The sequence below is a fragment of the Polyodon spathula genome, chromosome 3 (genome assembly GCF_017654505.1).
Source record: "Polyodon spathula isolate WHYD16114869_AA chromosome 3, ASM1765450v1, whole genome shotgun sequence".
Taxonomy (NCBI): domain Eukaryota; kingdom Metazoa; phylum Chordata; class Actinopteri; order Acipenseriformes; family Polyodontidae; genus Polyodon; species Polyodon spathula.
The window spans coordinates 27,049,512-27,075,244 of NC_054536.1; the positions used below are offsets into that span (position 1 = coordinate 27,049,512).

General features: G+C 36.2%; 1 protein-coding gene across 4 annotated transcripts in view; it reads right to left on the minus strand.

Annotated features, from left to right (window-relative positions):
* bbs9 (Bardet-Biedl syndrome 9) overlaps positions 1–25,733 on the minus strand; it is a 251,413-nt gene that overhangs the window by 150,860 nt on the left and 74,820 nt on the right. For 2 of the 4 annotated variants that reach the window (XM_041244853.1, XM_041244852.1), the window contains exons 15-19: positions 21,583–21,597; positions 17,977–18,117; positions 15,620–15,715; positions 15,043–15,215; positions 14,455–14,607 (exon numbers count right to left, since the gene is read on the minus strand). In XM_041244853.1, coding sequence (XP_041100787.1) covers positions 14,455–14,607; positions 15,043–15,215; positions 15,620–15,715; positions 17,977–18,117; positions 21,583–21,597 — 578 coding nt within the window. The remainder of the gene's footprint in view (positions 1–14,454; positions 14,608–15,042; positions 15,216–15,619; positions 15,716–17,976; positions 18,118–21,582; positions 21,598–25,733) is intronic. The other 2 variants (XM_041244855.1, XM_041244854.1) reach the window with 2 other exon arrangements.

Below are 25,733 nucleotides of genomic sequence, written 5' to 3' on the forward strand. Positions count from 1 at the left end.
GATAGCTCCCTTTCACTCATCTTTCCTGTTTAAATGCATCAGGGATTTGTTTTTTCCAATTGATCTGTTTGTTTGAATCATGAATACATTTTAAAGAGAGAGCCCAACAAATTACAATCCAAGATCTTTACTAAACATTATATTTAGGATAACAGATATACATTCAAAGCAGACTTGTGTAGATTAAAGTTCTCTAGCTACTGTAACAAAGTGTAAAACTAACTGTCAACCTCACCGCAGGCACATTTGGTTCAAACTATAGTAATTAATGTGTACGACGCATCTGCCATTCATGTGTGCAATTCAAAATATACATATTTTGAAAGTTCACATTACTCTACCCTTAGACAGTCACATATTACACACCATGGAGAAAATTTAATCCCTGCTGATGCATTTGCAAATATTTATTGCTTTGGTTCCACCGCTATGTAAACCATTCTGGGATCAACACAAGACTACATAATAAAGAGACTTCTAGGAAAATGTGTACTCTGTATTTTTGCTTTAGTCCTGTGAATATTTTCTTGAGCTTAATTAAGATGTTTTCCTTTTGTTTTTTTGTAGTTTTTTATAGGATTAAGTTGATAAGTCAAACAATATTAGGTTATTATCATAACCCTGGTTCCCTGAAATAGAAATGTAACCATTACCAAATGGGTATTTACCTCCTAAAGACCTGGAAACCTGTCCTTAACACAGTAGTTCCAAAACCAGGGTTTTGAGGATCCACGACGTTAAGTCTGTAGAACCTAGTAAAGGTATGGGGAGAAGCCCACACCGCTACATTGTAAATGTCCTTGACAGATGTGTCTGTTACATTTGAAAAATCTCTGCTTAGACAGGGCTTAACCATGGGACTTAGCCCCACAGCAGACAAAAAATAGTTCAGACTGCCTCCAACTTTTCATCCTGTCAGTGTCGTACTCCAGGGCCCGCAATGGGCAGAGTGCATGGAGCCATCGCTCCCTGTCTGACTGGAAAGGAAGTGAATGGAAAGCCTCAAATTCCACAGATTGGTTGACATGGAATGATGAGATTGTCTTCTGCAAAAAGGCAGGATTGGTATGGAGCGTAAAACCTTAGTCCTGGCCTCTGTAAAAATGAAGCGGGCTTTCGTACGGAGAATGCCTGTATCTCGCTCACCCGCTTTGCGGCGGTGACAGCAAACAAGAAAGCCACTTTGAATGATAAATATTTTCAGCTCAGCTGAATGCATGGGCTCAAATGGAGGCTTCACGATTGCATTAAGCACCATGTAGCTCCTGGGAAGACAGTCAATCTTGACATGGCAAGCTGAAATAGCTGCCAGACAGAACTTTAATGTGGAGGGGAATTTCCCCTTGTCAAACAGGTCCTGCAAAAATTTGCAGTATTACAGCCATGGGACAAGTCACAGGGTCGAACCCATGGGCAGACACCGTGTCTGAAAGAAGCCCCATTTGTACCCGTACTGGGAATGTGGGGACGCTGCTCTGGCATTTTGCAGGATGTCAACAACCCTATTGGAAAGACTCAGCCAGCTCAAATGCAGATGTTCAGGGGCCAGACCCGGGACGGTACAGGGTCAGTTCGGTGACTTTAGCAGTCAGTACGGTACCCGAACTCGCAACCCACCGCAACATCGTCTTCTTATCCGTGACCCGAACCTATTAAATAAGACCTGCAACCTAACCCGAACCCACAAGTGTTTGTCCTTTACCTATGGCTTGTGTTGACTGACTCTCACGCTCTCACATTCGCACAGATATCTCTACAATTTTCCACAGATTGAGTTTATACAATAGGCTATGCAGCATGGTAGCTCCCTCTAGTGGTCTGGATATATTTTAACATAGTAATATATTAACATTCTCTATTTACTTAGCTAACATATTAACTATCTCTAAGACAAAATAACTGTCTATTCCTTTCATGCCACCTGTTGAAAGGGAGCTACACCTGTGTTTTCACAGAGATGATGTACCCCCAGTCTAGTGGCTGTCATACACAAAAACATGACCAGTTTTACAAGCAACGTATCCAGTCACGTTCATTATTTTCATTTGCTATGATTCCAAAAGAATTCTACACTTCTGGTTTACCCCTGGCACTGTTATCCACTATTTGATATAAACCCAGCATTATATTTTGTTTCACATCATCAACAGACATTTTTAATATCCCCAAGCAAACATGTTAAAAAGGGTCTTGCGACATATCAAACAAGGGGCAAAACAAACTGAGAACAACTTAGTTGACTCCTCCATAATCGCCTCTGCCTCTGCAGGAAATACATTTACCTTCTAATATGTTATTTGGGAAAGGGTAACAGACGAGTAAGCTAAAAGGACAGAAAACATTTTTGGTGATTCAAATTCAGACCCAAGCCTGACCTGGAAATGGCATTTTTTGACCCACACCCAAACCGCAAACCACGAAACAGTTCACATTCCGACCCGAACCGACCCGCTTTGTGGGTCACCCGACCTGATGTAGCACTCTAACACGTGTGTCATAGCACCATGCTGCTGATAGGCCTGCGTTTAGTTTCTGAAAACAAAATAATAAGAATAATAAAAATAAATAATGTAAAATCCTCAATAAAAAACACAGCATAAAAAATTACTTAAAATATACAAACAGTCTCATAATTTTAGCCGAAGCCAAAATTAGGCTCTCCTGTTTCAGATCAGTCTTGAAAGGAAAAACGGTGATGAGGTCTGTGAGTGCAATAAGTTTATGTCCTTGGGGGCAGGCCATGACTGCGTCACAGGCTCTCGAGCAGCTTTAATATCAATGACTCAGGTTTCCGGGTCTTTAGGAGGTAAATACCCATGTGGTAATGGTTACATTTCATACTTGAAAGGGAACAAATCATTAGAGCACTGATGTATAGTACAAACTTCACTAAAAGCCTCAATTGATTAAAACTTGACAAAAATAAATAAATAAATAAACAAATAAATAAATAAATCCTCCATTCAAACAAGCTCAGGCAAACATATTTTTTAGGCTTTTTCTAGGATTAGATTCAATGTATCAAAAACTCACGAACTTACTTTGGCTCCAAAAAGTACTGAGACAGACATTCTGTTTTTTATGCCATTAAAATGATTTTATTTGCCTTTGCACTAGCTTCAGAATAACGAACTAAGGCTAACAAACCTCAGTGGCTTCAACCAAGGCCTTATTATAATGCAACTTAAAATGTGCTTAACTTAATGCATTCTAGTGTAAATCACTGCTTGATTGTTTTAGCAGCTTACCCCCAAGTTTGAAGTTTCCATGACTGTAGTAGATAAGAGCGTGACATTGTAAATGTCCTCTCATGCCTTATCGTCTTCCAGCGTACACACACTCCCTCTAGCTACTGTAACTCAGGGAATTCCTGGTACAACATTGTGTAGATGGGTGTCTGGAGGCTGCCAGGAGGAGGGTCACTGCTAGAGGGCTTAAGCTAATGAACACTGTATCAACTCATTAGGCATGTCACCCTGTCAAGAAGCACTGATCACTGGCTGAGTACCTTGTTTATCAATTACCTAATTGGGGAATGGCCACACCTGTGATTGCTGGCAGGGACATATTTAACCCCATCCTTGACAACCTTACATTCCCACACACCCACTATTTATAGCAGCAGGGCTTCTGCCCTGCCACAGAAATATTGAAATGTTTAGGTTTTTTTGGCACATGTCCACTTGGAATAGTGCTAGTTTAATTTGAGAATACTACATTAGATTATTCTATTTATCTGACTGCAATAATTAAACTAGAAGGGTGTTTGCCTAACATGGCAAATAACATCAATGTGTGCTTGCAAATGAGTATGATCACAGATCTATTAATAATCATAGATCTGTTGATAATGTAGGTTTTGATGGAATTATTTTCTATACAAATATACAACTGTGCCTGTTTTTCTCTTACTATTACTGTATGTAGCTGTTTAAAGATGACAACATTTGCATGTTGATAGTTTTTGTGTTTGCATTGCAGCTCTAGTCAATCTTTCCCTATGCATCTCTGCTCCTGAGGCATACTTTCGCCGTGAAACCCTTTGAAAACATTACAAAATGACAAAACATACCCCAAAATGCAGGTTACTGGAGAACATTTCCTGTTGCAGCATATCCTGACATCTTCTTTAAAACACAGATGTATTTGGTGCATGCAATTCTCAATACCTATTGAAAACCATCCTTTTCAGCCTCACAGGCTTTCATAGAAACAAATAAACAGTATAATCAGTATAATCCAGTAAGTGAGGTTAAGAGCCTACTTCTTTCCAATGCCAAACAGTGCGTTTTATACAAGTCATCAAAGGGTGTTAAAAATGCAGTTGAAAGTTTTGAAGGTCCTTTTTATAAAGTTCTGCGTTTTATAGTTAAAACCCCTCTGCTGTGTTTTCTCATTTCTTACTTCTGGCGTATATCACTTTTTACTTTGAATACATTAGGTGCCTTAGATGTTTCTTCGCTGTTACTGTTGATGTATTTATCTAGCGTCCCTTTGTCTGGTTGCTGTTAATACGTTATAAGGACCTGTCACTGTTGAGTAATTAGAGATCCAGTATGTGGGTATTCGAAACATTTACTCTTGATATATTCTAATATCTTATTATTTGAAATTCCCACCACTAGTTCACATGCACCTGTCATAATATATAACAAGACATTACCCTTGCATGCACAAACACTTGATTACACCTTAAACAGAAACAGCAATCAAGCTCTTCAAGTGAGACAAGGGACATATAAACTCCCCAGCATATCTTAAAGATTAAAATACTATAATTTTAAACAGCATAATACAGTACAAACCCTGAGAGACATCCAGTTTCTCACACAGTATCTTGTTACACTAAACAAGTCAAATTCAAAACATGCTAATTTTATCTTCCATGAGAAAGCTTCAAAAATTGAGCTACAAAACCTCCTGAACAAAATCCTGCATCATTCATTAATGACAGAAAATAAAAAACACTCCTCCTTCCAAAATTATTTTTTCTGTGCACAGTCCTGGCTCCTGTTTCTCTCAATCATCTCTAAAAAATATATTTCCTGACAAACTTAAAAAAAAAAAAAAAAAAAAAAGGTTTTCCCCATTCATATATTACAAACTGTAGGACTGGTCACCCAAAATAGCTATTGCAGATTATGGCATAAACTTATTATTGGCTTGCTGTATATTCCAAGACACCAATCCTTCTATAGGCCTATATTGTTTTCTGGGGCTTGTTTACAGAGAAGGCCAAACTTGTCTTTGATACCTTTAATCTCTGAATGTCAGGGTTAGTTCAAATCAAACTACCATCAAATCTTTTGGCAAAACTGTCAGTCTTTGCTCGAGAAAGGATGAATGACCTCAGGCCAGAAATATGGTACTGTACATGAATTAATTGTTGTTCTTTGTGAGCTGTATGCCATGACACATCTGAAACAAACCCCATGATATCCACTACACCATGCTGAGTTTCTACCTATATTTTGTCAATATCAATATGGTTAATGTAACTGGCTTTAAAATCATAGCCTTCGACGCCTCATCAACCACAAAGTCAATTCAAAACAATGACATACATCAACGCTCTGATGATTTGTTCCCTTTCAAGTACGTACTGTAACCATTACCGCATAGAATTCCCTCTATAAATTGAAAGTGCAGACAGACTAACTAAAGATTTCTTATGGTTAGAGACAGTTTTAGTTGGATTGTGTAACTACTGAGAATAAACAAGTGCATTATAGAGTTACAGGATGGCAAGCTATATCAAACCTTGTATCACCTAAACAGACTTAACTCCTACTTGTGCCAGTATTCTCTCATTCCCATCACACAAATGATGTACTCACTGTAAATACACTAAGAACACCTTTTTAAAGGGTTCTACATTTTGTTGGTTAATTAAATCAATATCATAACAAAATCTTCACTTAGATATATTATGATGCTATCAGCAATCATTTTTGGGTGAGTTCTACATAGTGTTTTTAAAGTAAACGAGATCATCCAGACGTTGCTGTGCAGCACATGTAGAGATCAGAAATTAAGTGTTTGTGTTTAAGTAATAAATAACTAACAGCATTCGATCACTGAATTATCTGAAAAAAAAAAAAAACCTCTGAAGGATCTTTGACCGATGCTATGGTAGTAAAAAGCCAGTCTAGATTTATCTTCTGTCTTACTGCGAACAAAATTTTATGAAACCAGTGACTTCAATTCTAAAGTGGCAATTACATGCACTATAGCAACTTTTTGTACACAGGTGCAATTAGTTTTTTGATCAATTTCTATCTGCATTATACTAGCATGCAAGCAAAATCCATTTTAAATATAATTTGTCCACATCAGAAACTGAATTTGCACTTTGACAAACTGAAGCAACAATTAATCTATTAATAAAACCACTAGATAGGCTATTTAGGGTGGTTTAAAAAAATTAAAAGGTTAATAGCTACATGTAGTCTAATACAATTATTATCCACAGTGGCCCAAGACTGTTAAGATGATAGCAGACTGATTTAAAAGCAGACTGATAACAGGCTACCGCATTTCATGTAATAATTTGAAGTAATGGCATAAGAATGATGAATATACTAACACAATCACATGCAAGCTGCTGATCTTCCCAGACTACATGAACTGACCTTAGTTAAAAGGTTGAAGCAAAAATGTCACTAACTGCAAAAAATGTAAACAGTGCACAGTAAACAAAACAGACAGCAAATCCACTCGTTCTTAGATACCGAGAGGAGTAATACCCTCTCAAGTAATACTGCAGTGGCACAACAGTTTTTCACAATTAGTCAGCTTTATGGAAACATGCTAAATCCAGCAGATATCATGTGACTAGCTCAGACAAATTATATTTTCACTGCTTTTTACATTACGTTTGAGAAACTACTATAACAATAAGAGAATAGCTTTGCCATTTGTCACATATTACCCTTTTTTGGCAACACTATAGAATTTTGGTATTTTTTGAGATGAGACATGGTGGTCTGTAGCTCAGCCCACTCAGACATTACCATTATATTTAAATTCCATGAATAATTAAAATGAAATTCAGGGCTGACTGGTGACAAAAGAAATAGGCCTAGCCAGGTAAAGAAGCCTCCAAAAAACAACCAAGACAATTGCAGTGGTCTTTGTTAGTTAGTCCCAGTTTAGTGTCTTCTCTAACTTGGCTGGTAGGCATCACGTCTTAATGGGTCTGCCTTAAATTTTGCCAGTATACACTCTTTAAAATGTTTGCTGTTATTGCTGTCACAACTATCCAAATCCATTGTAATGACTAAAATCCAAACACATGACTTTTTAAAGGTTTCTTCTCATGACCTGCAAGGTTCCAGTTAATCTTCTTTAAGAGACAGCTCTTTTGAAAGGGTTTTGCAGAACAATATGTTACTTTAGTGCGACAGGTAAAAACAGTAAACAGACCTCAATATGAGTCTGTTAATCTTGATGATTCTTTATGCATAGATGACTCAGAGATTCAAAAAATAGATTTTGTGGTTAATAACAATAATAATACTAGATCTCTTTTCTCATGATGCTTGGCTGAAACTAAAATAGTCATATTCAAAACATTTAAACTAAACATGTTTCTTATGAGTTAAGTAACAACCGTGCAAGCATCAAAGCTTAAGCACACTCATTGTCTTTATTACCTATTATTGTATAAACTCAAGATTTTCACTTGATGGAGAGTTCCAAGAAAACATGTAAGAACACAGCACTGAGATACTGGAATACATTACATGTATAATGCTGTGTACTGTAAATTAAATGTAATGTGTAATGTGCTTGTTTTCAAACAGCCTGATAACTACAATCAACAACCACCCAACTGTATGGTCTGTCTTCTATCTCTTTGTAACTTACCTCTTCCAAAACATTGGGAGCTAAAGGAAGTACCATCACCCTGTGCTTTTAAAAGTTTGCATTTTAGCTGGGAATGTAACAAAATAAAATAATTAAAAAGGTGTATATATTTAAATTGCTTTTTAAAACTTCAGGGTTGATCTTGAATCTAAAACTGGAACTCATCTATTGGATTAAATACACACAGATGCTCTCTTGCCAAACCAACATTGTCCTGTTGCCTCAACTACCAAGAATGGACTGATCTAGGATTAACTATGAATGTCTGTCTGTGACTTCAGATGTAATTGCATAATAAATGCTTTTGAGCAACACGCTGTAAAACATCTGACCTAGAACTGGTGGAAAATAACCATCAATAACTGATTTTGTCTGTTTTTTGTAATTATTTAAGGGAGAAAAGGGGTGATGGCTTGTGGTTTTGTGACTTCTACTGAAAACAATTTATTTTCCTACCAATCGGCTTTAGACATTAACAGACAAAAAAAAAAAAAAAAAAAATAATAATAATAATAATAATAATAATAATAATAATAATAATAATAATAATAATATAATAAAAATAATAATAATGTTGGAAGCCTTTAGCTACCAAGGTAAGTTGTGCAACTGGCAAGAACCACACAAAACAATGTGGCAACGAGGCACATCGTAATCTATTGATGTATAATGCAGCCTCTGTGGTGTAATGGATCATAAATCCCTTCTGTCTGGATAAGCAGTAGCAGTTATAAGTACCCCCTCAGGGAAAGGAGAGTGTTAGAATGGATCTCCAGAGCACATTACTGACATGCTCCATACAAAGCAGGTAATTAAGGCGCATTCAGAACAAAGAAAGTTTCACTTTGAAAAATGCTACAAAAATAATTACTGGCACAGTGCTTGGTAAAATAAAAATATACATTTGCATGAATGATTCAATAGCAGACTGCAGGCAAAGGTGAAATAATAATTACATTGGTAGCCCAGACATCATAGCTATGCTGGTTGTATACGCTAGTTGGCTCTGTAGATATGTGTTTCACTACAAAATAAATGGTAAAAGAAACAAAAAAAATGTTATTGGCCTATGCCAAAATAAATTTGACTGCATGCTTGGATATGAAATATAAATCTATACTGAGGATAGATGTAGTAAGCTTATTTTAAAGTAAACTATCCTAAATACAGTACAACATAAATTGGCACACTTTACTGGATCACCAGAAATAAAAAGTAATAAACAAACATATATATATATATATATAAACTTAAATATACATATAAATAAAATATTGAAAGTCTCCAATATCTGGTTGTTATGGCAACATTATGATGAATTGCCAATGCCCCTGTGTACAACAGTTTTTTAAGCATGTTCACTGATGTTGTGCTTAGAAACAAGTTCATGCTCCCGAGGTGATGTGAAGAATTGCCAAATAATTTGCTGCTTGGTTACAGGTACATCCTGGATTGGTAAACCCATGCGCCAATAGAAAACAACAGGTCTCTTTTGTACCTAAGGCAGCAGGTTCAAGAAAGGTGCAGTAATGTATAGAAAACACCCTTGTGAAATGATTGAGCTGACAAATACTCAACTCTTTGAGGTCCATTTTTTCCAACCTTACTGTTTGGAACACTTAAGCATTTACGTGAGGCCAGGGCAAAGGGCAAACCGTTTAGGACAATAGCACAGTGCTCCTGTTAAATTGCAGGTTTTAAGACATGAACCCGTGCACAGCGAAAATGCAATTTCAATGGAATGCAGAACAAAGTAAGTCCTTAACAAACAGTTCATCTTATTTGTATAATGAGATTCCACTTAGGCACAAACCACCAGTGTAGCAAATGACATTAGAAGTGCTGGGAATGCTTTTGATATGCTGTGAAATATCAACACATGTAAAACTGTACTTATAAAAATAAAATAAACAAGCCAGAAATAATTTTCACAAATCAGATCTAAGGGCAAAGTTATCTATTTGACTGCTATTATAAGAACAGATGTACAGCTACAAGCTTGCACAGTAATCAAATTGCAAGAGTTAACAGAAGTACAATTCTAATACAACACACTGTGAAATACTGGGGACATACATAAGACTGTTGAATGGACAGACAAACAGCCTTAATATACCCTCAGATTATGGTACATTAATTCACATGTGCTAAAGGGTCTTAGTAAGTTTAGTCACAATTAAACAATTGGTTCTCTAAAACATAAGGCCTAGTACCAGGCTTGGTTCTAAGTTTAGAGAACAACTGAAGATTACAATTGTAATATTAATGCATATACCCTTCTCATTGTTTTTTTTCAGCAGAAGAATATGTAATATAAATGTAAATTACATATTAACAGTGATCTTGCTGCTTCACAAACTGGACAGAAAAAAAAAAAAAAAAAACACAACCACAGCATCCAGTTAAATATTTTTTTCTCAAACTACTGGTTTACGTGGCCAGAGAGAGAGTATCATTTCAATACTAGGGATGGGTCACTGTAGTCGAATACATGATTACACAAAAATAAAATAAAATATTCAAATAGCATATTACATATTCGAGTACAAGAAAGAAAAAAAGCCTTATATATTAAATACTAGTAGAAGCAAACGTGTCTTTTATTAAAATGCGGACGCTTAAAAGTCAGAAGTTGTTATTTGCATATTTAATGTAAGGACCCTAATTAATTATGCAATGCTTGTAACAGTACAATTCTACAGTAAATGTATTCTGTTTGAAATTGTTGCCAGTGATGTTGCCTTGTTTTCAGCTAATATTAACAGATCCCTGCTTGAGTTCCCCTGTAATCACTGCACAAGGCAGCTTCTGCAGCTGTTGCTGGCATGGCCGTAACTCGCAACGAGGACACCAAGGTCGTGTCCTCAGTTGTTTTTTTGTATCATAAATGCTGATGCTCATGTAAAAATTCTGGTAAACTACAAAAGACATTTATTTTCTCTGTAGGTTTGCTGTGTAACATTGATTTGGAGGCTGAGTAGTAAATACAAAGCAGTATGAAATACTGCCAGCGATAGCTTGAAACCTCAGTAAAGTTTAACCTTGGTATAATGTCAGCTCTGGTTATGACCGTGGTTGCTAGGCAGTCGTGAAACCATTTCTAGGAGTACTGCACCGGCGAACTTTAAATGTGTGAAATGAATAAATAATATTAAATGAATAAGAAATAAATGTATATAACCTGGGGTAACATTGAAATTAGAAAGGTAATTTAACTTTATGATGAATATAAAGAAATACTAAATGCTAAGCAAAACTATAATGAATGATATGTATTAGTTAAATGGGTTGGGAGATATCTGCATCCTGATTGGCTGATAGGCATTCCAAGCCATTGAATTATTACAGTATAACCAAAAGGGAAAATACAAGTCCCAGCAACTAAGACTTTTTATAAAGAGATATTATTGTGGCAAGCGTTTAAGAAGGTTTTAAATGTTTGTGTTTTTTTTTTAATTGGCCGCCATTCCCCCCCCCTCCCCCCCAATAAAAACAAAATAATAATACAATGTCAGACTTCCTCCATGTAAATTTGAACTTGTTTGGTGACTCCAATGTCCACACATTCCTGGAGGATTTAGACCGCAGCAGTGCGGTAACGGAACCAACAGTAATAATTTCTTTAAAAGGTCGGGAAAAAAACGAACCAGCAAGTACTACAAGACACCCCTCTCTCAGTATTGCTGAAATTAGTACAACTGAAGCCAATAAAGAAGAGTGGAATATTAAAATAATAACTGATGGGCTGCCAGTTTTTAATGATCGGTCAGCACAAACAAAAAATAATATGGACTGGAAAACTGCATCCAACACTGAAATAAACACAGTTTTAAGAAGTTTCTTTACTGAAGTGAGAACATCAGGTGGCACACAGTATTCAGTTAGCAGCTACACACGCTTGCGAGCTGGCCTGAATTTCTTTTTTTTAATTCTCCCACACTAGGACGATCTATAAACCTAACTTCGGATACCCACTTTAAAAAAGCAAACAGCGTCTTCATTTACACAACATCACGTTGAGGTATCCCAAACAGACTTAAACAAACTTAAGTCATCGATAGCCAAGACGCAGCTATCTCTCAACTGATTTTATAAGGTAGTTTAAGAAGCTATTGGGACAGGAAGTCCTGGAGTTACATCTTCTCTGGAGTACCGTCATAAAACTTGTAAACAAAAGGCAGAAACAAACTCCCCTACTCACAAAACAGTGCCACCTACTGCACAATCTGTCCAACTGTGTAACCAGCCATTTAATTTTAAAAACTGTACATTCACTGGTACAGTCAACTTCATGGGACAAATACTGAAATTACTCTAATTTATTGACTTTATTTGAATTTATTTAATTTATTATTAAAAATAATTTATTTATCTATTAAATTCATTGGACCTACTACATTTACAGGAACTATTTTTCCTAGCGTAGTAATATATTTAGGAAAAAATAAACCTCTATTAATTTTTAAATAAAAATGTGTCTATATCCCAGCAACTAAAAACTAGCAACCTATTTCATAAGCGCAATAAGGCACTCCAGGGTGTTGGTTGTGCTAGAATAACCACACTTCCAGTGGCTAAAGGGCTTACTATGCCTCAGTGTCATGTCTTATTGCTTACTTATTGTATTCATTTATATTCACAGTATTAGATTGTGTCACTAGAGCCTCACATGGGGTGTCTACTTAGAGTATGGAGCTAATTGGAGTTCTTGTTCTAAGGCAGGGGTTCTCAAACTCAGTTCTGAGGACCCCTGTGTCTGCTGGTTTTCATTCCAACTGAGCTCTCAATTACTTAACTAGACCCTTAATTGAACGGATAATTTGCTTAATTAGACATTTTTACTTGTTTTCAGCTCTTAAACCGTTGCAGTTCAATTTACTTATTCAATGTTACAGCTAACTTGAAATCTTGAAATAAGGGATATTGAATAAACATTGTTGGTCATGGCTGCCCGTGTGTGCATCTGTAAACAATACAAAACTGTGCAGTGACTAATCAAGCAAGATATTTGGAAGGGAGTTATTTTTAAACTCTGGACTGCAATTCATGTAAAACCCCTATTGTTGACTTTCTGTGAATGGATGGAGTAACGTCAACAGTAAAAGTACAACCAGGTATTGTTTTGAATTATTTACAGGTTATTGAATAAACAAAGAACATTGACTTAGATTCATCTGAGGTCAGTACTTTATGGCTAGTTGTAATTGGTAGTTATGGAGTATATTTGCTATTGTTTTGGCCAGGTTACAATACTTGCACTGTTCAGATTGTTTTATGAATGTTTTTATTTGTTAGATTAAATAGAGTATTGAATGAAGAAATCATGTTTTAGTCATTTTTCAACTTTACAACTTTTCAGCTTACACTGTTATGCTGTCTGCTTGTAGTACATTTGCCTTTTATTCTTGGGAGCGTAAGAGCAGGGACTAGAGTTCGGGTAAATCAAACATGACAATTTTGCCTATGTATTCGAATAGGAAACTATTCGAAATTGCCATTCAATACCAAGTGCTATTATTTAAATTACATAGATCTGTCCAGCATTATGATGCAGAATCACACAGTTATTAGTCATTTTAATAATTTTAAGCAATTAAATCCTTCTCTATTTCCAGGTTTTATTGTCTGCTTTCACCATTCCTGGCAGTTTTGTAGCCTGACACATATTCCAGATCCTTCTTCAAGCATAAGGCACAAAAAAATGTATAATGTAAATGCTTCGTATAAACAGGTGGTCAGACAGTACAGAGCAATGTGATTTGTGCTTTCTCATTTCACGACTACCCTGGAATAATTACATTGAGCCCATTAGCAGCACAGAAAAAAAGAGGGGTTTAGGTACATTTAGACTACTCAAGAAACAACTAATTAATAAACAAAGTTATTAACCCATTCCTATTTCCCATATCCATTCTCTTTTGAAACTGGTGGCTAAAATTACATTCTGCTGAGTCCAGTATTTTCAAAACCATTCTGCTGAGTCCAGTATTTTCAAAACCACTTTGCCAATGGAATGAACAGGCCCTTAAATCCAACCATTGTGGGTGACATAATTACCCAGTACTTTCACAGTAGCCTCAAGAGAGGCACACATTTTTTTCCCTTCTTTTGTTGTGCCGGTCATATTGTATAACAAGTCAGCAGTATTAGAAAACTCTGTATCACATGTAGCTGCTACAATTGCCAGCACTCATTCATACACATTGAAATCTATATCCATAAAAAGCCACAAAAAATAAATAATGACCTTGGATAAGATTAAACAGTAAAGACAGATAATGTGTGAGAGAGAGAGAGAGAGAGAGAGAGAGAGCGAGAGAGAGAGGACAAGAAATCCGAGTGCTTCATTGCACCTCTATAAATAGCCAGTCTAAGAGTTTCTCTAAAACAGCAGCTAAACATTGTGCAATAGCAGGTCTGCTTCAGTATGTCTCACAGAGCTGACAGAAACAAACTGCTGGCATTTCAGTGGGCTCATACCAATCAAAAGCCCCCAAAACATCATCTGTAAATGTTTGTTTAAATAAATGATACATCTGTGGAAGGTTTAAAGTCGAAAAGCGTTCTAACTAAAACCAAGCTAACCTGTCTGTAGGTTCCATCCATCAAGGTGTCCAGATTTTGAAGAGGAGCAGGAGTTTTGTCTTTAAAACGTGTCAACAGTCTGCGCTGGATGGCTCTAAACTGCACAGCCCTCTCCGACAGAAGGTCCTGGTATTTCTCAGAGTTCAGACGCAACTGCAATTAATAAATCAAAGTGATTTCTTATGAAAAGCTGTTTTATCTCTACAGGCAAATATGGACAAAACATAAGAAATGAGAAGAGGCCGTTCAGCCCACCAAGGATCACCCCTTCCTTTGAATGTTGCTAGAGTTTTAGATGTTACTACGTAACCTGATAGGCTATTCTGTGAACTTATACATCTTATACAACTTTCTACCTCCTGTTCTAAACTTTTACTTGGTCTCACGACCCTTGTCCTAATCTCTGTGCTTTAGTATTTAACTTCTATACGTTTTAGGATTTTATAAGCTTCAACCCTTTAATTGCCACGTTAAACAGAGTAGATACCTTGTTTTAGAGTATTTATAAGCTTGTTTGTATTATTATTATTATGATGAAAATAATTGCAAAATGTCTGGGGTTGGGATTAATCTAAAACTATCACAAACCTCAAAATGGCGATCAATTTTTTCAAAGTACTCCTGTAGAGGAATAGGTCCAGCAAAGCTGCACCTGAAGTCTCTGGCCCCTTGCTTGGCAAAATGCTTTTCAAAGCGCGTACTGAATTCTTGGATTATCAGCCAAAGATCTTCAAATGCTTCACTCTGAATTCTGTATCGCTCTTTGGGGGGGGGATTAAAAAAAATTAAAAAAAAGGTAAAATGCCTTTTCCTTTAAAGGTCTCACTGAATTAAACATCTATACCGCATATTTATATATTGAACTTACATTGAACAATTTACCTTATAATTTTGCATTGTGAGCACTGCAATGTGGAGACTTAAAATGCCAGACTCAATATTCTTTAAACTGTCACATGAAAAATGTAACTAATTAAATATTAAAGTAACTAAATATTAAATAATAAAGAAATGGGACTCCTGAGTGGCGAATACAGTAAAGGCGCTCCTCGTGGAGTGCAGGACAGCCTGGAGGTCGCTGGTTCGGGTTCAGTAAAAAAAAAAAAAAACAGTAATGTTACCAGTTCATTGCAGTGTGTGCTTGTCTGAATCCAGGGATACTTACGGGATGTTTTTGATGCCAGCAGAGTGACCCTGGAACCTGCAATCAGCTGGAGGCCAAGAGCATTCACCTGCTCTTCTTCAAATGCCTCTACAAAGTCTTGTGCAGCACAATTAAGAGAAACAAAGATTTAAGTTAGAATTCACATGCAGCTCATTCACTGCTAATAACAAAACATACCAGTAATATTATTGTAGGACTCAAAAGAAGAAAAAAAAAAAACATGCAGACACTAATAGTCACTCATTTGCATGGTTGTTTATATGCAGTTATTTGCTAGCCAAAAAAATGCGCATTTGTTTTATTTGGATGGGAAATTTGAACTTGAAAGTATGGTTATCATCTTCAGACTAAGTCTTGTGAATGTTTTTTTTTCTATATTTATTAAGAGTGTACATACAAAGATACACACCTTTTCAAGCATATTCCAGCAACCACACAGTCACCATATTATACAAGCATAACATGTGCTGGTCAGAAAGGAAACCTGGAAATTATACAGGTTTACTCTCTATCCTTGATCTAATTTCAGAAACACTGGGAGACTGTTACAGTCAGCTCAGTGTTGAAGGACAAGCTGGTTGCACGGGCACCCACTATGATGCATCTTAGAAAAGCTACTGAGATTGTTTTACTTTCCCATAACTGTTGTAAAAACACAGCTTATATAGGTCTAGAGGATCACACGACATGTTAGGCAACCACATAAATTCTCTTATGTAACCAGACTAGGGAATTTTGTAATTGTACTTCCGTTCTCTAATATACAATTGGATACCTGCTATCATTCCATGAATGTGTGTAATCCAGATGTTTTATAATATACTTAATATCACACTCTCTACTACAGTATGGCTTCTGTTTTTGTTTTTTTTGTTGTTGTTTTTTTATTAATTTCATTTTTTGGTGCTTATTTTTAGCTATTTTTGAGTTATGTGCATTTCCTTGGGGGGCTTCTGCTTTTTAAATACTGTAAGACATTATTGTTTTCGGTTACTATTGTTTTTTTCTGTCACAATATGTACATTAACTTGGCAGTACTGTACTTGCACACTTCAAATTGTACCTTCTTTTCTTTGCTGTCTTCCACAATGAAATCCTTAAGGTCACGGGCTTATTCTTCTGGGGTTTTTGTGTGTTTAGGCTTTTTTTTTTGCATTTCACACAATTTGCAAATTTGTTTTAAATTCCACAAGCACAAGTGCAATCGTACTGTAATATAGCTTTAAATTTCACAAGCGTGTTACAATCCTCCAATAGAAATGTAGGAATTTGCTGCCACTAGTAGTTGAGGTGGGTTTAAAGTATTCAGAACAAATCCATGCAAGATACAGGTCAGGAAGTAGGGACAGTGCCCAACTGCAATTGGAAAGGTATTTACAGTGCTATCCCATTCTAACGCGACCTGTTATAGTGCGGAATTGGTTATAACGTGGTAAGGTTGTGGCTCCCATTTCCCCCATAATGCAATCTGACTCACAAACATTGGGTGAACATTCCAGATATGCAGTAAGAAGCATGTCAGACAGCAAAAAAATGTAAATCTTTCTCTGTTAAAATGAAACTTGGTGTGGTGGACAGAGTAAGAAAAGGTGAAACTCATGCAGCAGTTTCAAAAGATATAAATAAGTTGTAGAATCTAGATTGTGTGGATGGCTAAAAGACAAAAAACTAAGAGGTTTTCTTGATAATATTTACTACAAAGAGCAGCTCTAGGGAAAAAAATGCGCTGAGCTAAAGACAATGAATTACACTGTTTTATTTGCTTGGTTTCTGCAAGAATGTCAACAGTGAGACAGGGACATGAAAGCATATAGAGGGGTGCCCACATCAGCAAGAGCAGAGCTGAGTGAGACAAGCTGCTTGTGAATGTGCTGATGTGGGAGCGCAAGACTGTTGTTTTTGGTGCGGCCCAGGCTAACAGGGGCCAGGTATAATCGTCCCAATAAACTGTGGATTCGAGTATCCTCAAACTGTGTGCGTCTCCTTCCTTCATTTTCCACCTTATGCTACAATATTAATTTGGCTTCTGGGCATTATAAATAATTTTGGGAACAAAACTAGCAATATTTGTTATGGCGAAACACAATAACGCGGTCTCTAAAATAATGGACCACGACAACCGCATTACAGCACAGTATTTATGTTGTTCACATGTAAAGGGGACAAGTCAACGTGAATTGAGTAACAATTTCCAGTGTTTTTGTTTATTGGATATACGCCAATTTTATTCTTTTGTACCGGGGGGTGTTTTATAATTTTTTTTTTTATCAGTTAAAACCAAAAATTAGAAGTCCTAAGTATACCATATTCAATAAGATTTCTGATTATGAAATGGTATTTGTCACATAGATTGCTACCTGGGAAGATTTCTAGAAGATTGACTGGAAGTTTATTGGTGTCGATGGTCACTTTGTAGTTAGCGTTCTTCAAAGGCGATGCTGGAATACAAACCAATCTTAGTGGTAAACTGAAGTTACACTGTGAAACCCGTGGTATACCTGAAAGATTTAAAAAAAAAAAAAAAAAAAAAGGCTTAACTGATCTTGCCAAATACATAGATTCATAACCATTTAAATCAATTCTGTTAAAAAAAAAAATCTTTTATCATTTGACTGCAGTTGTATAATAAATAAAATATAGATCTCGTCTCACATACCTAATATATTTCCTATGCAAATGGAATTCTTCACATATATTTTGTAATCTATAAGAACTGAATCTCCATGTTCCAAGTTAGCTTGTTAAAGTAACATAGGACAAGACAGCAGATTTGACAGTCATACAATATAACTGATACTGAGCTGGGAATGAGTGTTGACCTATGACTGCACACATTACTGACTTAACCTATGGGGGTTACTCTACAGTCAGACTCAACTGAAGGAATCTGAGGTTGTAATTACTGTATGTAAGCAGTGCTATGTCATGTTTTTTTTTTTTATTATTATTATTGGTTCAACCCCCCAAATATCAAATGTGTTCCACCATGTAATAATAATAATAATAATAATATACCTAAAACATAAGGTGTACAAGTTCCAAAATCATAATAATAAATTAAGACACATGAGTATCACTATGGCTGATATTTATGCCAAAAGACCATTTTGCTTTGGAGTAAATTCTTTACCCTTCCTTTGAACTATTCCAGTAGCAAGAACTGGTTGCCAGCACTTCTCTAATCCTTTCCTGTTACGTCTGGCCAGGTAGATTAACCCATTTACTGTAATAGTTTACATCTAAGATTTTCACAAAAATGAAGGAATGGTGACCCAAGGGATTATCTACAAATATTCTTTTTTTTTCATTCATTATTCCTAAACCAGGCACTAACTATCACCCCAGACACAAATAACAACCAAAGACTGATACAAAATATGGTAAATTCCCATCTGGAAACTGTAGACTAATCTCTTTCACGAGGTAGGCAAATGAAAGTTACACAGTTATTCAGACTACCAACACCTTAGATGGAGCATTGTGTGCTTTAAATGGTTGCAGTCAAGCAAATTAAAACAGCCACCTCTTCCTTGAATTTTCTTCTATTTTGTCAGTAAGGGCAGGAGCTCCTGTATATGTTATTGAGCATATTAATTTCAATTGCACGTTATTACAATGCCTTAACAGCAAGTATCAAAGTATAGAAACATTTTCCTGAATTTTTTAAGTTTAATGATTCCTAAAGTCAAAGTTGTACTGAATTGTGTTCTTTGATGATTTTCAAAGTTTGTTTAATTACAGTATTTCATTACTTTAACTGTAGGTTAACTTCAGGTTTTACTGAATTCCATTAATTTAATGATTTGTAAAGCTTTGTAATTTGTATGCTTGACGTGACAGAATAGGTTACTAGCTACAAATCATCAGTAGGTTCATGTGTACTAAGTACTTGTGTAGATTAACTTTATTCTACACATTATTAAAGGTGCAGTAATTGTTATTAATACCTGTTCAATTATCAACACAAATCGATTATGCGATGGCATGTCAGGGGTGGAAGGTTCTACCTTCTATCAGACCTGATGTTTTTTTTGTTTTTTTTTCCATACGCAGGTAAAACCCTAATTTGTGGCACTAGAGGCTGAAGATGGCGAGTTGTTAAAGCCACTATTCTGAACTGACATTATACAACACATTTTTTTTATTGAAGTCATTTTCTAGTATTTTTGAGACCAAACTCATTGTTCTTCTTAAGCATCTCTTGTCAACACTGGAAAGCTGTAGATCATTGCATGATCAGTGTCAGTATAAGCTAAGCTTATGACCATGCATGACTTTTACCAATCTTCCAGTTATGCAGCCAATTTGTACTGCTTTTATTCTTTCAAGGTTGAGATGACCCAGGCCAAGGTTTGACCTGGTTGCCTCCCAATCCACAGACATCCTAAATATTTAGCCATAAAGGCAAATATTTTTGATTCAGTTAAAGCAAAACGGGACAGACAAATACCTTTCTAGTACTTTACATTTGTCGGTGTAGGGAATAAGGAGCAAAAGAACATCTAGGAAATCTAAACTATCATAAGGGTTCTTAAGAGTTACAAGACTACTTTTTAGATTTTTGTCTGCATTGCAAACAAAAAAACCAAAAGTAATCTATCATCAAAATTGTCCCCCGGGCAAAATAACTGAATCTGGCAGACAAGTCTGTATTATTACAAAGTAATTTTTCTTCTGGGGTTTACACCATCATTTGTGGATGGCCCCAGTAGAAAAATCCCTTTGGTTACGATCGTGAAGCATCCCCACCATAAATCTTTGCAATGCAACACATATGCATTTTCAGCTGGTGAACTTTTTACCTAGTAGCTGCTAAGACCCTTTATAAAAACAAACCTGTTCATAAACCTGCTATGCTATTCCCTGGCTGCCCGTGGAGTTTATGAGCTGGTGGCTAGCTGATTTAGCTAGTTTTTAAAGTTTTGTGACAGTTTTTTACCTGCACACTTGCATTTAACATTTCACAGGCCCTTCATGAATGTACTGCTTACTACAGTAAGTGTAACATTACACATTGTAATCTCCCTCATTTAACATGTTCATGTCCAGCTTGTGGAATTTTCAAAACCCAATCTTAAAAAGTCTTACAACTACTGTTATTTTATCATGCTCTGTAAGAGAAAATGCATTAATAGAAACAATTTTTGCATACTCTGTATTTTACTGAACATTTAACTAAAATGTACTATTTTATAGCACTGATTTTTTTTTACATTTGCTTTTACATTGTGTCAATATTTATAGTATTGTGCATATTGTGCAAAGCTACTGATTACAAATTATACATGTTGTATCTTGAACACAAGAAACATACAATCAGGTTCAGAAACAAAATATTCAGTTTAAATTAATTTTCAATTATATGCAACTTTAACATTATTTATTTCCATTATGAAAATAACTTTTTGCACAAGGAGCTTGTGCTTACTATAACAGATCTAAATGCGAGTTGAACTGAAAATGATCCACTTGTTCAGAGTTAACCAATACTTCATTAGCATATCACTGAAAATATGGAAAATGTTAGAGGTTAAAGAGTTAGATTTATTTTCTCCTTAATTACTGTTGCTGCCTCCTGTGTCCTATGTATAGTAGGATAACATAACATTAAAATAGCACCAGTTATTGTGATATTTCACATGGGCTGGTTGATAAATCAGTGGTGTTACTACTCACAAACTACTGGAATACACCTGTCTAGACATCACTTTCCTTTCAGCAATATTGTGGTTTGTACTTTTCTACTGTCAACAGACTGATTGTTGAAAAATTTAATTTGTCAAAGGTGTGATGTCTGGACCACACGCCTCCCAGTTTATCAACGACAGTACAAGCACGTATGTATAGTAATGTGTTTTTGTTTGGCATGAATAAAGCGAAATTAAAACAATTTGCAATTATATTTTAAAATGCAGGAGGCAGGAACATCAGACTAAGTTATACTCATGTAATTTCATACTCACCTGCTGGGTTTAGATCTGTTTATGAAAGCAGTGTAAAGAAAAACAAAATACTGTCAGTTTTAACTTTTTGTTGAAAAATTAATGCAAATACAGACCTTTACATGCATGTAGCAATAAAAAAAACTCAAGCAATAAGAAAGGGTTATGCACACAGTAATTGTATATCTTACGCAAACATTAAATTCATACTCGTATTCTCAAACACGCCTGTATCACTGCTCAAATCTGCAGCATTTTCATTTCCCCACCAATCTTAGCAGGTCCCAATTTCTCTGAATCCCCCCTGTTTAGAATTTCGTGTTGCCATACAATGAGAATAACCATATCCCAGGTGGCAAGCAATATAGGAACCAAGAAACTAAACAGAACTAGGTGGGGAGTTTATTTTCCATTTGTCAACACTTACTCATTGATCTCTTGAAAAGGATGAGGGTAAGAAGGGAGTCAATGGGTTTGGGAAAAGGATAAAACCACAGAGAGAGAGAGAGAGGGGTCAAATAAGGCAAGAATAATACTTGCAATTTTTATATTTCCTGTAAAAACTCTTTCAAATTTTGAAGAGAATGTAGTAAATTTAGTATAACTCCATGGAAACCAGTGACAGTCCAATAAAAAATTAATACAAAAGGCACAACAGAAAATAATGAAGGAGAAGACTACTTGTCAGGATTCTGACAGACCGCGTCTTAAGACAAGTACAATGCTTGTCAGCATATAAGGGTTAACAAGACATCAAGTGAAGAGGCTCCCATTTATCTTTAGCTAATAGGATAATTGCACTGACTAAATCAAAATTTTCAAAGTATTTTTCTAAATTTTATTAAAAATAATGGACATAAACAGCAAAAATATGAAAGTTTGTAGAAGAAATTCTCAAAATGACTTGTTCGTACATTTTGGCGAATCATGCTGGCATTTATCTATTAAGTGAGGCACATAAATCACAATAATCACAAAAAAGAAAAACTTTACTCAAGCTCTGGAAAATCTCATAAGCCTTGTATGAGTTCTCAATGTCGGTGGCACCAAAAATAGTACAGGGACATAATAATGACATTTTGTTTAATAACATTTAATTGCTTTTCACACATCATTTTGTACAATCCTCTTTGGACAAAGTTTAGACAAAGTGATATGGAAAATGCTATGGAAACATAGCAAAAAATATAAAGCTGACAATGTTAAAAAAAAAATTACTGTCCTATATAGTAAACAAACATTAAAAGCCAACTATAGTTAAATAGAAGTGTGGTTTATTGGTACGTGAACAGATGAAGGCAGTCACATTTACAATTTAATTATGTAAAGTTAATCAAGAAAGTAAAACTAACATCCGTTAATGCCTTCCTCAAAACAAGGCAAAAACCAAAATGTGTCTACTTTAGTTAGTATGTCTATCTGCAACAAAAAACAAACGCCTGTCAAAACACCTTAAATAAAAGTGTATCAGAAGCATAAAAATCATATGTAATAAGGCTACCTGATCAATATCTTACTTAACTTTTAATCATTGCATTTAGCTGCACTAGTCCACACTTTTTTTTAAAAGTCAATTGTACAAATTTTTATTACATATTCAGATTTTTGTGTCACTTTAAAATCTAAATACTGTAATCTGCGGCTATTTTGGACAGTTTTGACACATTTTTTGTAGCATTTTTTTTTTATATAAATAATTTTTTGGAACTAGGTTTGAAATATATTTACAGATATACCTTGGGGCTATATAATAGAGTTGAAACATCTGTTCCAATTTTCCAGGGCTTTGTGGAGTCTTTGGACACCCCTTCAAAACTGTGACTTAACCACTTTAAACCTTCCTCAGTTAAAAAAAGAAATAAACAAAAATAGTGGAGTGGAGAAAAAAAAAAAGTGCTTTTGGGCCAGAAAATCAAAACAATTTTGCTGTGTAGGCAGAACTTTACTGAACAATTTTTTTGTTTTGTTTTGTTTTTGCTTTCATTACTCAAAAAGCTATAGAGAACAAACATAAGTAATGTTAACCTGCAAACAAATATTTGGGGCCCTTTTTTTTTTTTTTTAAGTTTCACTGACATTGAGTCCATCAACAGGCCTTCTTCAAACTGGACAGCACCTCTTCAGTGACTTCCGTATAATCATGGTAGCTTTGAGCACCAAGTTTTCTTTTATACGTTGAACCATTTCTACCGTCTCTGCAATCTAATGCCCTTCAGCTATGAGGATTTCCTAGTCTGAAATTCTTATCAAGAGATTTAATGTTAACACCCTCACACGATCAGTGACGAGATGAAAATGTGTTAAAGTAGTATACGGTATAGTAACATCAGTACATATATTATAAAGGATAATAATAATTTTATTATCCTTGGTACATATACAGAACTATTTCTGTCCAGAGTTACCCCATAGGAAGTCGCATTACTTGGAGACAACAATGGACAGGTCATTTTCTTGGCCATGGAAAGAGCTACAGATTAGAAACAATACGTCCCCAAATCAGTGATTTGTGCAGATTCTGCCTGCAAACTTCAGGCTGGGCATTACAGATGAAAGTTTGACAATGACGTTTGGATAGTCATTTTCACTCCTCACACAAATCATACAAAAAACATAGGTAAACCCAAGAATAAAATAAAACTAAACTGCTCATTAGAACCAGGGCTTTTAAATAGTGTATAGTTTGTTTATATTTAAAAGTAAAACGTAGCGTTTTATTGCAAGAAATAACTTTTTACCATTTCTGTCCAATGTTCAACGATGTCCAAAATATCCCCAGATTACGGTAACGTATGGATTCTTACTGGGCTGAATGTATAACAGTGTACAAATGGAACAGATAACAAAAAAAAAAAGATATGAGAAAGAGATAGACAGATAGATAGATAGATAGATAGATAGATAGATAGATAGATAGATAGATAGATAGATAGATAGATAGATAGATAGATAGATAGATAGATAGATGCAGGAAAAAAAGTTACAAGAAATAGATCTACAATTATTTAATTGCAGTGGGCAGCATGGACCTGGAGTATAAGCACACCTGTAAATAGAAGGCTGTCTGATAAGGCATGAGCTGGCTCTCCGCATGATTCACCGCTGAAGGTGGCCGGTGACAAGTTCCATGTGGGCCTCTGCCTGTGCTAGAGACTGGGCGCAAATGAGTCTTTGAGTCTCAAAGGAGCCAGGATAGAGTCCATGCACTTTGAGAAGGCACAGGGAGCTAGGGGGAGGCCAGAGCTGCCTATGTGCAGCTATCAGCTCAGCCAGGTTCCTGCCTACAGCCTGCCTGTTCACCCACCGCATCAGAGGTGGCGATGGACAGTACGTCCTCCTGTGGCCAATCTGCGCCTGTAGCCCCCTGGGACCCCAAGGGGACATGCGGGTCAGGAGGGGCTGGCAGCGCCTACCGTTCACGCAGTAATTCTGCTAGAACCGGTCCTTGGTGAGAAACAGCTGCCCAGAGCTTTTCCATCTGCTCCGAGTGCCTCAACAGGCAGACTGGCCTTGCATGTCTTACAGGAATAAAACACAAACACAACGCTAGAATCAAGCAATGCAGTATATAGTACACAGATGTACAGGTGCTGCCTCAATCTGCTTATAAAATAGCAACCGGTCAGATGAAAACCTGAACAAGACCGGTTTGGTACCGGACTGGAGGCGTGAGCACTGGTCGGTAGCATGGTGGGTAGGACCTGGTAGAAACCAGGTTGGTACCGGTCGGTTTGGTACTGGTTCGGTGACTTTAGCACTGGGTTGGTACAGTACGATACTGTGTCGGAAGTGAGACGGTACCAGTTTGGTGACTTTAATTTGGTACCGTACGGGGACGGTATGGGCATGGCACCGGGTCGGCACCAGTGCGGTAACCTCGGCCCAGGTCTTGAACGGAGCTAGTCGGTGACCTCAGTACTGTATGGTACGGGTCCACTGGTTTGTAGATACACGGATGCCCATCAGTACAAGCCACTGGCAAAACCACTCAGTCAGTACTCACACCACAGTGCACTGTATAGTATATCACACCCTCCCCTGACTTTTTTATGGGCTGCTTTTTGGCTGGTTACTTAAAAAAATTGGTGGTGTGTTGCAAAAGTGTCCGGCATCACTGGTTGATAGAGGTGGATTATTCACCACCGTACAAGAAGAAAGATGTTGCTGCAGAT